The 18477-nt window shown below is 40.9% G+C and overlaps 1 protein-coding gene across 2 annotated transcripts in view; it reads right to left on the reverse strand.

Annotated features, from left to right (window-relative positions):
* The window catches only part of LOC121277683 (kelch-like protein 29), a 515535-nt gene that overhangs the window by 97061 nt on the left and 399997 nt on the right, over positions 1 to 18477 (reverse strand). For both annotated transcript variants that reach the window (XM_041187306.1, XM_041187307.1), the window contains exons 7-8: positions 14224 to 14420; positions 1132 to 1391 (exon numbers count right to left, since the gene is read on the reverse strand). In XM_041187306.1, coding sequence (XP_041043240.1) covers positions 1132 to 1391; positions 14224 to 14420 — 457 coding nt within the window. The remainder of the gene's footprint in view (positions 1 to 1131; positions 1392 to 14223; positions 14421 to 18477) is intronic.

Consider the following 18477-nt stretch of genomic DNA (forward strand, 5'->3'; position numbering starts at 1 on the left):
TTTGCGTTTATATAGCACTTTTCATGACAACAGGATATCACAAAGCATTGTGCAGCCAATAAAGTACTTTTGAAGTGTAGTCACTGCTGTGGTGTAGGAACAAGCGCACTGACAATGTCTTAGGTCATATGAATAATAGTCACTTGGGCTGGGCATTGCAGGACTAGTGGCACCCCACTAGAACTATATCCAGAATGAGACAATGGGCTAGATTTTACCATGGGTTTTGGGATTTCAATCTTGGGATGGAAAACGGGTCCCAAGCCCACGCTTGCCGACAGCGGGACCAGCTCAGTGATATTACAAAGGTAGCCTCTGAATTGGCTATCCAACTAAGGATTGCAGGAAGCCTGATACTGCTAGTCCAATCAGACTGTGCTCAAGATGGAGATGGCCTCATAGAGTTAAGTACAAATTAAAATTCAGGATGGCCAAGGGAAGAAGTCTCCACCAATCACATGGCAAATCCTTCAGGGGGATTGTTGGGGCCTGAGGGGCTGCCTTCCTTGCGAACAGCCCTCTCTTTGGGCCATGGAGCTTCAAGCTTCGATGTTTTCCCTAAGCTGCCACTTTGTGCTGCCTCCATGAAGATGGTGGCCTCTCCCCACAGCATGGGGAGGGGCAGCTCTGTCAGCAAAATGGAGTGGGCAGCCAATCTGCCTAGTAGCCGCCACTCAGAGAACTTGCTTGGCAGCGGGACTGCATGAGATATGTCCCGATGGGGATCCCTGCTATTTCACCATCTCCACTCCCTTAACCCCAGGCTGGGGGTGGGGTGGTAGTGGTGGGGGCGGTGGTGGGGGGGTGGGGGGGGCACAGTAAAGCCCAATCCAATAGCTTTTGATTTACTGCTTTGTTCTACTAATGGGGAATACTTGCTGAACAAAATGATTGTTTCATGTAGCAATAAAACTTCAAAACATCAACAAAATATTAATTAACTTACTTCCTGGAGCAATATACTAAAGGGAGACATTGATGGGGGAAATCTTTACAGCAGGATGTTGGAAAGTTATTTTACCATGATTGCAATCAAGGAGAAATGCCCAGTTCTAGGCTTTGTAAAGAAAATGATATCATTGGTTAACTGGTTAAGAAATGTTAACTGATTTTCTAATTCAAGAGATATACCTGTGTCCGGTTCGTTGGATCCTTCTTAATCCATTTAATTACAGCTTCATACACAAGTTCTTCAGCCTTTGTGTTCAGGTTGTCATTGGAGAGAAAGGCAATGAGATCATCCTTTGAGACATTCAGAACCTCATCTTGGGTTGTTACTTCTGGAAAGTTTTGCAGTGCATAGGCTTTTGCCATGTTGTGTAGTTCGTTACACTGCATTGCTTCTGCCATAGCTAGTATTCCTAAACAGTTAGTAGCTGTTAGTTGTTTCTCTGAAAGAAAAATGAAACACACATTAAAAGATGTTAAAACTAGCTATCAACTTAAAAGACTTTTCACCAACTGTACAATTCACATTATTGAATATATTCCTCAGATTTCTTATAACATTTTCAGTTTCAAGGGCTTCTAGACCTTGGCATAGGAGCACTTCCAGATCCATCTTATGCCATCTTATGGAATTTCCTATAAGGCACACACGTATTATTATACTTTTATATTCAACTCCTGCTGATCATGTTATAATGAGGGCACAGTATACTACTTTATTTGATTCACTGTTTTTTTTTGCTAATGGGGATTACTTCCTGAAGAAATAAAACAAAATATTAATACATTTATTTTTAACAGAAGCAATTATCTCCAAGAATAAATATCTTAAATTTTAAACATATATTCCAAAATTCGTTCCTTGTGTTAATTTTGTTTTTAAATCTCATTATATAAAGGAAAATGAGAGCCCTATCTGTGAAGATTGAACCTTAGCTATTTTCTGTGGAACAGAGTGAAGAAATGCGAACTTTGGTGATATCAGCCATGGGATCCTGAGAAGCATGTCTACTTTGTGACTTTGCCACCAGTGTGTTCAGTACAGTTTTATGGAGGTGTTTCAATATTATTAGTAAATTGCTACTTAGACATTCTCATTCTTGAATTTTATTGTGACTCATTATTATCAACAATCAACAGGTCACTAGATTTACCAAATTTAGCTCATAAAACTGAACTATGACATCACTCTCAAAACTGAATGATTACAGTCTTGTATGCTATAGATGGGATCATTTTCAACTGCAACATTACATTTTTAACTGTGCCATTTCCGGTGGGAGATAATAAAATTTGTTTTTGCGTACACTGGTAACATTCATTGCGTGTCCTGGGGCTTATTTATTGCATGTCTCCCCTTTATCCTTTTGGCCTTTTGTAGAACTGCAGCTTTAAGTATCAATGATCATTCTCTTACAGGCTGCTCAGATATAGAATATTGCTAAAGATAGGTATCATCACTGTTTCATCTCTTTTTGAATGAAACCAATTAAATATTATTAGAAATAAAAATAAAAAAATGCTGGAAATACTCAGCAGGTCAGGCAGCTGTAGACAGAGAAAAACTCAGATCTTCCGGTCTCTAGATTGTCAGAGACATATGACTCAAGATGCGCATCAGGACTTCCGTGGGAATTCCTGTGAAGTTTGAACTTCTGACAGGTAATTCCCCTCCTCCCTGGGACCCTCCACAAAAGTCTCCCACTCTGAGTTCCAGTCAGAGACTTTGGGCAGTTACGTGGACTTACCTGGATAGTTGCCCAGGAAATGTTAGACAGAAAAATCCTAGTCTAACTCCTGGGCAACTACAGGACTGAACCCCCAGTCAATCAACTGATCCCCAACTCCCTCCCCTGACCCCGACGACCCTTGACCTGACCCAACTACCCCTCCCAACCATGCTAACCCCTGCCTACCCCACTAATCAGACCTGACTAGCCCTCTACCCAAACCTGACTACACCCCCACTGCTTGACTATTCCTACTCCTGACCTGACCAGCCCCCTATCTGACTACCCTTCTTGATCTGACCTGACACACCTACCACCCTGCCCACCTAACACCCTACCTGTCCTACCAATCTGCCCCCCTACCCAAGTGCCACCTCATCTACCAGCTACCCTACCCACCTACCACCCTACCCAACTGCCACTTCATCCACCAGCTACCCTACCCACCTACCACCATACCCACCTGCCACCTCACACCCCCCTACCACACCACCCAAACATTCATTCATTCACACTGGGCATTTAAACTTACCTTATAGCAGATAGCACCATAAAAAAGGGGCATGGCTTGTCTTCCCCCCGACACTATAGTTCTGTGATGGAGATCTTTGTAGGACTTTTTTTAAAGAAGTTGGGCTCAAAAGACCCGGTGAGAAATGTCGATCACTGTTGGCTCGTTGAAATTTTGAGCGGAGCAGAAATCCGATGATGATTGCTGCTTGGCGGAAGATCTGAGCCAATGTTTCAGACCGATGACCTTTCGTCAGAACTGTTTTGATGAAAGGTTGTTGACCTGAAACATTAACTCTTTCTCTCTCTACAGATGCTGCCAGTCCTGCTGAGTATTTTCAGCATCTTCTGTTTTTTCTTTCAGATTTGCACCATCTACATTAACTTTGTTTTAATATCATTGGGAAGTACGGCTATCTGAGCATATGCAGATCAAGTGAAAGAGCTGTAGTAAAACTAAGTGATCAAAGCTTCAATAGACTTTTTTATTCTGCAGTGGGTTTGTTGTTTCTCTTCCTGTGGGAAAATGCAGGCTTTCACTCAGAAAGTATCCAGCCTGGCATGCTTGAAATCAAAAGGCTATCTCATGGGTAACATAATTACTTCATTTATGCAGCATTTTGTAGTAGTCTCATGAATTGCCCTTGAACAACACACAGCTTGGGATTATGGCACTTTGTGAAAGTTCACTGCGAATCATCAAGATATCCTTAAATTGGCTCTTAAATTCTTCAGTCTCCCACGGTTATGATAGGAGACTTGGGTCCTGTGTGGAATTTTAATGTCACTATTAATAAATTAATAGTAACAACTTATATATTTTTAAACATTTATAGATATTAATTAAATTTGTTTGAAGTAGAAGCAACTTTTGATTACAAAGCAGAAACCCAATGTAACAACTCTATCAAGTTGTTAATAAGGATGAATCAAGCATAAGAAATTCATTGCACTTTGCTGACACCTCCTCAACATTACTGACCATGCGCTGGATAGTAGTGAAGGATGAGGTGTTTTCTATTTAAGAGATAATGACAGTAATGTAGCTCAAGATGTAGTAGAACTACAGAAGGAAACATTATGGCATCATCCTTTGTAGTGTACAATACAATTGCTTTGTAGAGAAAGTAATATTGTCAGCTGAAGACAGGCTATTAGAATATGTCTGCAGCTGACATGCAGTTGATATGGACAAGATGAGCGTCAACTCAGCTGTTACAGAAAGTCTGTTACATCAGCTATGCTCAGCAAAATATAAGCTTTTGACGGTTGGAATCTCCTAAAATAACCTAAGTCTTGCTCATTGTTTTACATTAAACATGGTATTATCAAGTGGGAATGGTTTACGAGGAACTAATAATAATTTGAGTATTGCTGAAAGAAGAGACAGTTTTTGTCGAAACAAAAACAAAAATACCTGGAAAAACTCAGCAGGTCTGTATGACATCTTTGGCAATCTCTTCTTTGCCTCCACCTATCACTGGCCCCCTATCCAGCTCTACCTGTCTCACCCCCCAACTACCAGCTTATATTTCACCTCATTTCTCTATTTCCTTCGTTCTGATGAAGAATCATACGGACTCGAAACGTCAATTGTATTCCTCTCCACAGACGCTGTCATACCTGCTGAGTTTTTCAGGTATTTTTGTTTTTGTTTCAGATTTCCAGCATTCACAGTATTTTGCTTTTATCTCAGTTTTTGTTGAAGCTTCTCGTCTTGTATTCATCAAGACAATTCACAAGAAGATACCAATGCCAAGGGAAACAACATATCAATACCGTATGAGAAGGGAGTGCTGATTAGTTGGCAAGTGGACTCTGATTGGTAGAGGTGTTTGCCATGGAGAATGCGCCAGTTTAAGGTGACTGATGTCGTGTTAAATGCCAACTATTGTTTGAAATTTAAACCAGACAGTTTGACTCTGATTGGTCACCGCATTGCCGTGAGGAATGAAGCAGTGAATGGCTGTCACTTATTTTGTTTATCTGAAACAGGTACTCTATGTGTACATGTTCTTTCTGTCTGCAAAGAACAGGGTCCTGTGTATTAATATATGTAGCTTCCAGTACACGCAAGCCTGGCTGACAATCTTAAATTGGTTGTCAGCATTATTCTTAGTACATTGAGGATTATTTAGCAAATGTTGTTCAATCGAGGAATCACATGTAATCTTGGACTCTGTGCTTTGAGTTTCGCAAGCCCGGGCTGGTTGTGTTTGGTCTGTACCCTGTCCATTGCGAACAGTGGAAGGGGCATGTTGTTTTATACGATTTGCCAGTCTTTGGGATGTACGGCCTACATACCTCGTATTACACTGGCACTGAAATTCATACACATTATTCATTTGTGTGATAGGCGTCTTTTTGGCTCATTGGCAGCATCCCATTAGTGGCGAATACCAATCATGTTGCTACTGCACAGAAGCAGCCTGAAACAGCTAACTTCAGCTGCTGCTCAAATTTTTGAGATACCTTGCACTTCCAGGGTAAACTCAGGTAGACTGGGCACTTTTCAGGGTCTTTGGCCCGTTCATGAGTTTGCGCGATATATAGTGCAAATTGATCTGATCAGGGTAGCCACTATCACACAGGATGCTTTTGATGCACATTATTTCATCATCAAGCTTGCATGGTGAGCAAATGTCTCGTGCCCTATTTACAAGTTTGCTGATAAGGCCAATTTTATAGCACGTTGAACTGTAGGAGTCCCAGCACGTGTACTGATCAGTGAAGGTAGGCTTGCAGTAGACCATGATAGAGAACTCCCTGGCAGATTTATCAACTAGTACATCAAAGAAAATGAGTTTATTTGACTGCTCTATTTCAAAGATGAATTTGAGCGCAGGATGAAGCCCATTAAGACATGCAAGGAAATTATTACTTGCAGCTGCGGATTTAAACATAGCAAACGTATCATTGCATATTGGTTGGGTGTCCTTCCACAGAAGACATGTTTCTCATGGAACCCAACAGAGATGTTTGCGAGAGCTGGGCCTAAAGGGGATCCCATGGCAACACCATCTAATTGGGAACACACAGTGTCATTAAAACTGAACTCAACTGCGTGAGTTACTGAGATCATAAGCTCAATGAATGTTGATGCACGAAATGGTGGCAGTTCTAGATTGCCATGACATAGTGCTGCAGTGCAAATATCTAGGTCTTCTTTAAGGAGAACATTGGTGTATAGGCTAGCAAAGTTGAATGAGCACATGAACATAGAATTTATATCGATATGCAAGTCCTGTATGGTCTTTGCAAATATGAAGGAATCCTTCACCATGTATTTGGAAAACTTGCTCAAAACTGGTTGTAACTATTTGCCCAACTATTTAGTCAATTCGTGCTGTGCAGAACTGGTCATAGGTAAGATAGGGCGTAAAGGGACATTACTTTTGTGTGACTTGGGCAGCACATACATATGTGAACGCAGCCAACCATGAGGACAAGCCCTGTCATATATACAACATGGCAGCTCATTGCACTTATATATGTCCAGCAAGATTAGTATCTGGTATTGGTACCCAACATTAGATAGTGATTCCGTGATTGGACAACATTTGCTAAATAATCCTCAATGTGCTAAGAATTATGCTGACAACCAATTTAAGATTGTCAGTCGGGCTCGCAATGTGGCGCATTTGTGTATACTGGAAGCTACATATATTAATACACAGGGCAGACAGAAAGAACATGTACACACATTGCGCCTGTTTCAGCTAAACAAAGTGAGTGACAGCCATTTGCTGCTTCAATCCCCAGGGCAATATTTTGACCAGAGTCAAGTACCTAGTTTAAATTTCAAACAATGCTTGGCAGTTAACTGTCAGTCACCAACAGCTCTACCAATCAGTCCACTTGCCAACCAATCAGCACTCTCTTCTCATACAGTATAAATATGTTATTTCCCTGACATTGATATTTTCTTGTGAGCTGTCATGATGAGTGCAAGCCGAAAAGCTTCGACAAAAAACTTTTTTCAGCAATACTCAAGTTCTGCACTATTAAATGACTACTAATAACAATTTAATAGTCATATTATGTTTGCATTTAGACAGGTTTGCTACACTGCTGGTTTTCTGAAAACTGATCTGCACTTTAGAAGAATTATAATTAATCTTGAGAAATAGCTGGAATTAAGGTGATTATTGAAATGATCAACATATAAAGCAGAGAGCTAATAGCCCACAATCACAAAGATTTCATGTCAGAAGTGGCAAAAGGCATTCCTGAAAATGAGGTGCAATAAAGCTGCAACACAGAGCTACAGTCATGCTAAACTTTGGAAGCAAAATTCTAAAGACAGAATTAAACAATCCCATAACCAATGGATTAGAACGAACCTCTGCAGCCTTGTCACATCCAGTTGTGAATGGTGGTAGACAATTTAGCTTAAAGGGGGAGGAGGCTCCATGAACATCCCCATCCTCAAGGACACTAGTGCCCAACAAATGAATGCAAAATACAAAGCTGAAGCATTCACAATTATCTTCAACCAGAAGTGCTGAGTGGTTGATCCATTTCAGCCTCCTCAAGACCTCCAAAACACAGATACCAATCTTCAACCAATACAATTCTCTCCATGTGACATCAAGAAACGGCTGAGTGCAGTGGATATAGTGAGGTCCTGGCAACATCCCAACTGTAATGGTGAAGACTTGTAATGCTAAAGGATTACGTACCAGAACTAGCCACGCTTCTAGCCAAACTGTTGCAGTACAACTACCCGACAAAGTGGAAAAATGCCCCGGTACGCTCTGTCCACAAAAAGTAGGAAAAATTCAATTAGGCCAATTACCACCAAATCAGCCTACTCTCGACCATCAACAAACTGTCACCGACAATGCTAGCAAGCAACACTTACTAATAACTTGCTCACTGATGCTTAATTTGGGTTCTGCCACAACCACTCATCTCCAGACCTCATCACCAAACATGTACAAAAGAGGTGAGTTGAGAATTATTGCCCATGGCATCAAGACAACATTTGTGGCACCAAGGAGCTCCAGCAAAATTGAAGTCCATTGTGAAATTGTCCATTTTGGCAGGAAAAATAAAAAAGATGCATATTATCAAAATTGTGAGAGATTGCAGAGCTGCAAGATGAAGCAGGGTTTTGGAATCCTGGTGCCCTAGAATCACAGAAGGTTAGTATGCAGGTACAGAAAGTAATTAGGAAAGCTAATAGAATTATCATTTATTGCGAAGGGAATTGAATACAAAAGTAGAGAGGTTATAATTCAATTACACAGGGCATTGGTGAGACCACATCTGGAGTACTGTGTATAGCATTGGTCTCCTTATTTAAGGAAGGATGTAAATGCATTGGAAGTAGTTCAGAGAAGGTTTACTAAATTAATACCTGGATTGGGTGAGTTGTCATATGAGGAAAGACTGGACAGGCTAGCCTTGTATCTGTGGAGTTTAGAAGAGTAAGAGGCATCTTGATTGAAACATATAAGATCCTGAGAGGTTCTTGACACGGTTGATGTGGGGAGGATGTTTCCTCTTGTGGGAGAATCTATTATAGGGGCTGCTGTTTAAAAATAAGGGGTCACCAATTTAGGACAGCGATGAGGAGAATTTTTTTTCTCTCATAGGACTGAGTGTCTTTGGAATTCTTCCTCAAAAGATGGTAGAAGCAGAGTCTTTGAATATTTTTAAGAGGCACTTGGATTCTTGATAAGCAAGGGGGTGAAAGATTATCAAGAGTAGTTAGGAATGTGGAGTTGAGGTTACAATCAGATCAGCCATGATCTTATTGAATGGTGGAGCAGGCTCGAAGGGCCAAGTGGCCTATTCCTGCTCCTAATTCATATATTCGTCTGTTCTAGCTCAAAGAATGATGGTTTTGATTGTTGGAGGCCAATCAACTCAGCCTCTAGGACATTGCTGTAAGAGTTCCTCAGGGCAGTGTCCTAGCTACCTTCAACTGCTTCAACTCCTCCATCATAAGGTGGGAGGTGGGGATGTTCACTGATGATTGCACAATGTTCAGTACCATTCACCATTCCTCAGATACTGAAGCAGTCTGTTTTCACATGCAGCAAGACCTGGACAACATTCAGGCTTGTACTGATAAGTGGCAAGTAACATCCATGCCATGAAAGTGCCAGAAAATGATCATCTCCAACAAGGAAGTGTCTAACCACCTCACTTTTACATTTAACAGCAATACCATCATACCATGGGTACAAGAGTAGGTCAGAGGATGGGAATTCCCAAAGCTTTTCCACTATCTATAAGCCACAAGTCAGGAGTGTGATGAAATATTCTCCACATGTCTGGATGTGTGTAGCTCCAACTACACTCAAGAAGTCAGACACCACCCAGGACACTGTAGCCCACTTTATTGGCATCCCATCCACCATCTTAAACTTTCACTCCTTGCACTATTCAGGCCATGTGGGTGCAGAATGTACTATCTAGAAGGTGCACTGCAGCAACTCGCCAAGCCTCCTTCAACAGCACCTCTCAAACCTGCAAATTCTACCATCTACAATAAGTAGGGCAGTAGGTGCATGGGAACACCACCACCTCCAAGTTACTCTCCAAGTCACACACCACCTTGACATGGAAATATTCCTTCACTGCAGCTGGATCAATTCCTGCAACTCTCTACACCACTGTCATCACACAGACCATAGCAGTTCAGGAAGGTGGTTCACCACTACCTTCTCTCATGAACCATCAGGAATGGGTAAAAATTGCTGGCCTTGCCAGCGACAAACCACAGCTCTGAATGTTTAAATAAAATAAAGCATGGAACACAGGCATTGATCTTTCAAAAAAAAAGTTACAACTCTAACCCAAAAATTAGTAGCTTTTCTGATTCAGAATCTAAGGGCCATGAGTTGTTCACTTTGCAGGCCTTCCCTCTTCAGAAAAATCAGACAGCAATTGATTGTCAGTGAAATATAACAGATTGGTAACTGGTGTGCTTTCATTGTTTTCATAAGCAGCAGCTCAACTGTACAATTGTAACAGGCAGAATTTGTAACAAGCACACTGAGAAAACAACACCACCAACAACTTATATTTATATGAAGCCTTTAACGTAATAAAAAATCCTAAGATGCTTCACAGCATCATTTTGAAACGAAAGATGACACTGAGCCAGATAATGAGATATTAGGTCAGATGACCAAAAGCTTGGTCAAAGAGGTAGGGTTTTAAGGAGTACTGTATCTTAAAGGAGGAAAGCAAAGTGGAGAGGTGTAGGAAGGGAATTCCAGAGCTTAGGGCCCAGGCAACTGAAGGCTTTGCCACCAATGATGAAACGATTAAAATCGGTGACTTTGGCTTGAAGGGCCAAAATTAGATGAACACAGATGTCTCAGAGGGTTGGGGACTGGAACAAATTACAGAGGTAGGGAGGAGGGGGCATGGAGAGATTTGAAAACAAGGATGATAATTTTAAAACCAAAATGTTGTCTGACTGAGAGCCAATGTAGCTCAGCAAGCAAAGTGGTGATAGGAGATTGGAACTTGGAGTAAGTTAGGACAGGGGCACCAGAATTTTGGACGGTGGATGAAGATGATAGAGGGTTGAATGTGGGAGGCCAACCAGACTGAGTTAGAATAGTCAAGGCTATAGATAACAAAGGCATGAATGAGGGTTGCAGGAGCAAATGAGCCAAGGCAGGGACAAAAGTGGGCGATTACTGAGGTGGAGCATTGCTGATCCTGTGATTCAGTGACCAGAAGCTCATCTCGGAGTCAAATATGACACTAAGGTTGCAAGGGCTTTAATATTTTGTTTTCTACTGTGCTATTTACCACTGTGGTATCTGACACAGTCCAGCAAGTTGATCCAACATGTATCATTAAAATCTTTCACTGTCGCTCTGTTAGCGACTCCCTTATCTTTTTTTTTTGCCAGTTTGCACCATCTCTCCATCTCTCTTAGAAAGAAACATAGAAAGAGGGAGAACATTTGGTCCATTATGTCCATGCCGGCTGAAAAAGTGTTATTCAGCCTAATCCCACTTTCAGCTTGTGGCCTGTAGCTCCATTGGTTACAGGGCATAACGAAATGTTTTTAAATATAATGAGGTTTCTACTTTTGCCACTTTTTTCAGGGAGTGAGTTCCAGACCCCTGCCACCCTCTGACTGAAACAATTACTCCTCAACACGGCCTTAATCCTTCTACTAATGACTTTAAATCTATGCTCTCTGGTTATTGGTCTATCTGCTAACAGAAATTGGTCTTTCCTCTCTACTCTATCTGAACCCCTCAGAATTTTATACATGTCAATTGAATCTCCCCTCAGCATCCTCTGCTCTAAAGAAAACCACCCCAGCCTATCCAATCTTTCCTCAGAGCTAAAACTCCCCATTCCTGGCAACATCCTCGTAAACCTCCTCTGTATACTCTCCAGTGCGATCAAATTCTTCTTGTAATTCAAGTCTAGAACTGTACCATTATACTCTAGCTGTGGTGTAACAAGTGTTTTATCCATTTCCAGATTAACCTCCTTGCTCCTATACTTGGGGCCACAGCTAGTGAAATATCCTGCATGCCTTCTTTAGCCACTTTATCTACCTGTCTAGCCACCTTCACAAATCTGTGGATATGCACTCCAATCTTTCTTTGTCCTTCTACACTTTTCAGAATCCATGCATTCTGTATTCTCTTGCTTTGTTTGTCCTCCCCGAATGTATTATCTCACACTTCTCCAGACTGAATTCCACTTGTCATTTTTCTTCCCACCTGACCAGTCCATTGATATCTTCCTACAGTCTACAGCATTCTTCCTACCAACTACATGGGCAATTTTCATATCAATCACAAACTCCTTAACCATGCATCTTACATTTAAATCTATATCACTGATAAATAAACAGTGGGAGTACTGAATCCTGCAGTACCCCACTGGCAATAGCCTTCCAGTCACAAAAACCTTGTCAACCATAACGCTTTGCTTCCTGCCATTGAGCCAATTTTGGATCCAACTTGACACTTCCCCTTGGATCTCAAGATTTTCTTGGGTCTCTTTAATTTTCTGACCAATTTGCAGTTTGGGACCTTGCCAAAAGCCATGCTAAAATCCTTGTTGACTACATCAAACACATTACCCTCATCAACCTTCCTTGTTACTACCTCAAAAAATCCTATCAAATTAGCCATTGGGACCATCCCTTAACAAATCCATGCTAACTATTCTCAATTAATCTGTGCTAATTTATATGGTTTCTCAGAAGTATTTCCAATAATTTGACCACCACTGAGATTAGGCAGACAGGCCTGTAATTACTTGGGCAATGCCTTCCTCCAGTTTTAAAGACAGGTAACATATGAACATACAAATTAGAAGCAGGAATAGGCCATTTAGCCCCTCAGGCCTGCTCCGCCATTCAATAAGATTGTGGCTGATCTGATTGTGCCTCAACTCCACTTTCCTTCCTACCCCAATACACTTTGACTCCCTTGTCAATCACAAATCTATCTAATTCAGTCTTAAAAATATTCAGTGACCCAGCCTCCACCACTCTCTGAGGAAGGGGTTTCCACAGACATGAATCTCTGGAGAAAAGATTTCTCCTCAATTCCATCCTAAATAGGAGACCCCTTACTTTTAAACTATCTTAAACTAATTATTTAAACTATGTCCCCCAGCTATAGCCTCCCCCACAAGGGGAAACATCCTTTCAGCATCTACAATACAATATTAACAGTCCTCTGGCACCATTCAAAAAAAGAATTGGAAAATGATGGTCCGAACTTCTGCTAATTCTTTCCTAGCTTGACTTACCAAACTGGGATACATTTCATCCAGGTCTACTGATCTATCCATTTTCAAAAATGCCAAACACCTAAACATTCCCTCCCTATCTAATATTTCACACTCTTCCACTTCAGCTACAATATTCTCTTTGTCCCTCTCTTTTGTAAAAACAGGTGCAAAGTATTCATTAAGAACCTGCCTAAGGCCCCAGTCTCCTTACACAAGTAACCTTTTTCATCTCTGATTGTTCCTACCCTTTCCATAGTTATCCTCCTGCTTTTTACATACTAATAAAACATTCTTTGTGTTTTCCTTGACCTTACTTGCCAATATTTTTTCATGCCCTCTCTATTCTTTCCTAATTCCCTTTTTAATTTCACCCCTGCACTTTCCATACTCTTCTAGCTTTTCTACAGTATTGAGCTTTTGGCATTCAACATAAGCTTTCTTTCCTACTCTGTATGCTCTTTGACATCGAGGGGAAACTGAATTTGGGAGTCACACCTTCTTTCTTTGCAGGAACACATTTGTTCTGAACCCCTATTAGCTCACCTTTGAATGCCTCCCAATAGTCTGACACTGACTTACCTTCATGTTGCTGTCTCCAGTCCACTTCTGTCAAAACACGTCTCAGCATAGTAAAATTGGTCTTTCCCTAGTTTAAAGCTTCTACTCTTGGTCTACCTTTACCTCATCCATAACTCCTCTTGAGGATCTTGAAACCTTACTTTGGAGGAACTGCAGTACTTCTCCCAAACAAACTATCGATGACATCACGGACAAGTGGGAGTTTCTATTGGTCCGATATCCAAACAATATGCTTTCAGCAGAAAGCACTGGCTAGAGGTCTAAAACTGGAACCTGGGCCCATATTCCTTCATTTAAACCGAGTGTGCAGAGGCTTATTATAGCAATTGAAATCTGGAAAGCGCTCCCCATCAACAAAAAACGGTTGAGGCTAGATGTCAAAACTGCCATTGATTACTGTTAGACAAGAGTATTAGGATTACAGAACCAAGGTGTATTGATGGAATTCAGATACAGATCAGCCATGATCTAACTGAATGGCAGAACAGGATCGATAGCCTATTGCTTTTATGTTCCTACGTAGTACCCCTGTCATGGAGCAGCAGGGTATATATTATTCAACTTGAACATCCGATGTGAACCTGGAACCATCTTAGTCAGCATGGTTCAGTTATCACTCAAAATTGTTCAGCCACAGCGACCATGTAAAATTTTTGTATACTGCACAAAAATAATTACCGCATGTATTTAGTTATGCATGTATGGTTAATTTACTTACCTAGAAATGAAACACAAACTTTGCAGAAAGTTCGGAACTGGAATTTACTGGCAGCTTCTAGCAGCGTTTTTGCATTTCCAGAATTGATGATGAGTGAACCAGTATAAACAAACTCCAGCAGCATTTCCAGTACATCTGCGTTTATGTTGGAAATTGTCAGCTCCAGCTTCTCTCCATTCTTGTTGTCCTTTGAAGCCCTAACAACAGCAGGCAATAAATTAAAAGTTAGATCGAAATCTAATTATTTTCATACTTCAACGAAAAGGTGGCTCCATTTATCACTCCACATACTTTGCACTAAAATGTTCTACTATGAGCTGAAAGAGAAAGAGTAAGCAATGCCCAGTGCAAAAAAAAATCATCGTGCAAAAAAGTCATTGAAAATAGAATAAGCCAACTTAAGGATGAAAGATGCAATAATTGCTCATAAACAGAAAGCAAAGCCCTAATGACACAGATTTGTACACTGAAGAATTTGGATAGACAAAATGGTTAAAGCAGAAAGGCGGGGAAAAGGTCTAATTCTGCCACAGGAAGCCAGCAGCCATCCTTTAGGAGTTCCATGACTGTGGCCTAGGCTGCCTGTTAAACAGGTGTTCCCCTGTATAAAGCAGAACACAGATTTCAAACAGTCCTGTATCTTAAATATATATTTTGTCAAGTTAATTTAGGAAGACAAAGTTTGACACCATACATACTTCGAAAGGATCTGTAAACAAAAATGATTAACCTTGTTAAAATAATGAAAAATGGAAGCTGTTAACTTAAAGAAAAATGTGGTGTTAAGTGTCAATGTGCATCACACGAAAAGCCCTTCAACAATCTGCCAATATTTCATTTGCATAACTGGTTCTACATTTTCTCATTGCAACTATTCAATCATGTTTTGCTTCCAATTCTAATGGAAACTGTTGCCCAACTTTCACTTTCTCTATAATATTTTTGTGTACACCTAACTATTCAGAGTGTTACTGATTTTGGTATTATATTGAGATATAAGCAGCAGTGTTTAGATGAAGCTGGCAATGGCTCCATGAATATGAATGACATAAATATTTGGAACAAAAACTTCAATATGTATCATTACCATTTCCATACTACATCTGTATCTTAATTGTGAAATAAATGTAGAAATTACCCCTGCTTCTAATTTCTAAACATTATTCAACATCTTGTAAATTTAGAATAGATTTGACTATAGATAGAATTTATTGGCTGTAAATTTCAAATATTTCTATAATTGCACTCTGTGTCACCTAGTAGTTAAATCAGCTAAAAACACCCTCTCATTACTCCATGGTGACAAGGTAGGATAATGGTATTGTTTTCAATAAAAAATAAGAATTCTCTTTAACAAATCTCAGTTTAGACATAATGAACAGTATATTCGAGGATCGTCCAGTCCTGATGAAAGTCAATGGACTTTTGGCTGGGCAGCTAAATCTCCTGCAGCGAGTCCCGCCATAACGGGACCGGAAAATCCCGGCCCAGGGATTTTAGTGCGCTGCTCCAGTCCAGCTCCTGGATCATCCAGACTTCCAGCTCTGGGCAATTAAAATAGCCTTTGAGAACCCCCAGCATTGGGCTACCATGGTGGAGCCATACACTGGTGGTACGGCCAGGTAATTTACAGTTTGAAGCTGTAAGTCTGATCAATCTAGCGCTGTTGGAGATGGGCAGCACCAAGATAGCAATTGAATCAAAATATTTGTGAAGAAAGGGCAGGAGAAGGGGGAAACCATTTTCAGAGCAACACACATCTTAACTCTTCAGCCTGCACTCGAAGTCTCTGTGCATGTCAAGTGGAAGGTTCTGGGAGCAAGCTGTAACTCTATCATTTTGGGTGCCCACAGAAAGGAGGCAGGAGACTGAGAACAGCTTCTCCCAGCTCATTAGAATTACACCATCAGGTTTGTACTATTGCAGGGGCAAGGCAGACTCCACCATAAGGAATACCCTGGTGATCCAAGGCCAACATTAAGGGGGTACAGACCTACTGATCTGAATCCCTGGGTTTTATCCCTGACTATTGCACATGGGAATCTATATTCCATGCAGTGGGACGTTTTTCTTTATTCTTTCACAGGATGTGTGTGTCGCTAGCTGGGCCAGCAGTTTTTATCTATCCCTAATTGCCCTTGAGAAGGTGGTGACGAACTGCTGTAGCCTAAGTGGTGTAGGTACATCCACAGCTGTTAGGAAGGAAGTTCCAGGATTTTGACTCAGTGGCAGTGAAGGAATGGTGATATATTTCCAAGTCAGGGTGGTGTGTGTCTTGTGGGGGAACTTGCAGATGGTGGTGCTCCCATGCAAATGTTGTCTGCGTCCTTCTAGGTGACACAGGTCGTGGATTTGGAAGGTGCTGTCTAAGGAGGGTTGATGAGTTCCTGCAGTACATCTTGTAGATGATACACACTGCTGCCACTGAGCGTCAGTGGTGGAGGGAGTGAATGTTTAAGGTGGTGGATGGGGTGCCAATCAAGCAGCTGCTTTGTCTTAAATGGTGTCCAGCTTCATGAGTGTTGTTAGCAAATGGAGAGTATTCCATCACACTCCTAATTTGGATGCAAATTAGCCTATTAAATTAAAATGAGGCAAGTTTTCTTCCCACTTCTTGTACATCACAGACAATATTTAAGCAACTCCAGGGCACTGAAGTATTAAGTGCTATGGCTCTAAGTAAGCTTAAAACATTGCAAATATCAATGCCATTGGCAGTCACAACTTTAAATGGACCAGACATATTACCTATATACAAAGGGTGAATAAATTTGGATAAAATAATGTCAAAATAACCATACAAGTGTGGCATGTTGTTGCACTTAAGCTCTGCAAATGGAGCTTGATAAATGCATTTTATTTACGTTCCCCAATATTCTCCTGTCTTTTTTTAAGATAATGACTTATCTTAGATTAAAATAATACAGCTGCCAGCAGTCCTATATACCAGATATAGTCATCTGTTAAAGGGAGCTATACACCCAATGTTGGCATAGAGGGCATCAAAGCTGAACTTAACACTGTCCTTACCAGACAGCTACAAACATGTATTCACTGGTAAAATCCCTCTACTGCTTGTGTATCCCTCCTCCCTTCTCCCCACCACTGAAGTTTTCAGCTGCTTAGGCTTTATTCTCTAGAATTCTCTCACTAAACCTATCTGTCCTTCAAGACCCTCCTTAAAATCCATGGTTGGGATTTTCTGCCCCCGTCGCAAGTGGGACCCACCACAGGTGAGGTGGCGTCCCAGCCAGAAGTCCATTGACTTATGGCAGGACCAGAAGATCATGGTGCGGGCGGGTGCGGAAGATCCCGCCATATCTCTTTGACCAAGATTATAGCCCACCTCTCATTATCTCCTACCTTGTCTATTTTCTTTGTGAAGCCTATCAGAATGTCTTTCTACACTAAAGATGGTAAACAAATGCAAACTGTCCACAGATTTGCAACATTACAAAGATTGCTAATTCCACCTCCATAACATAGCCCAATTTCGCCCTCTCCCTCAACTCATCTATTGGTGAAACCCTTATCCCATGTCTTAATTACCTTTAGACTTTCTATTCCAATGCATTCTTGTCTGGCCTCCCATTTTCCATAAACTTGAGGATATTCAAACTCTGCCTGTGTCCTAGCTTATATCAAGGTCTGTTCATCCATTACTCTTGTGTATGTTGACCTACATTGGCTCCCTCTTAAGTAATGTCTTCAAAATTCTTATCCTTATTTTAAAATCCCTCCATAACCTTCCTCTTTCCCATCTTTGTAATCTCTTCCAACCCTATAATCTGCCAAGTTATCTGCGCTCTCAATTCTGACCTCTCTGGCCGCACCATTGGGAAATGTGTCTTTAGGTTCCAAGGCACTAAGTTCTGGCAATCCCTTCCTAAAGCTCTCAGCTACCTATCTTTCCACCTTAAAGAATTTTCTTAAAACCTACTGCTCCAACGAAGCTTTTGGTCATCTGCCCTATTACCGCCTTATGTGGCCTAGTGCCAAATTTTGTTTGAAAATCCCCTGTGAAATATCTTGCTACATTTACTAGTTAAAGATGCTATATAAACACAAGTTGTTGTTGTATAACAAGAAACAGGAAAACTAAATTTTCTCCTTTTAAATTTAATTCATTCCTCTCAAGCAATATAGAAGCCAACTGCACCATTCCTACTGATGCCTTGTTTAAGATCAGCTATCTCAATACAGAGAAAGGATCAAATTGGGACCATGAGTTTTGCTAAATATCATAATATCTAA

This window comes from Carcharodon carcharias, chromosome 5 (assembly GCF_017639515.1).
Source record: "Carcharodon carcharias isolate sCarCar2 chromosome 5, sCarCar2.pri, whole genome shotgun sequence".
Taxonomy (NCBI): domain Eukaryota; kingdom Metazoa; phylum Chordata; class Chondrichthyes; order Lamniformes; family Lamnidae; genus Carcharodon; species Carcharodon carcharias.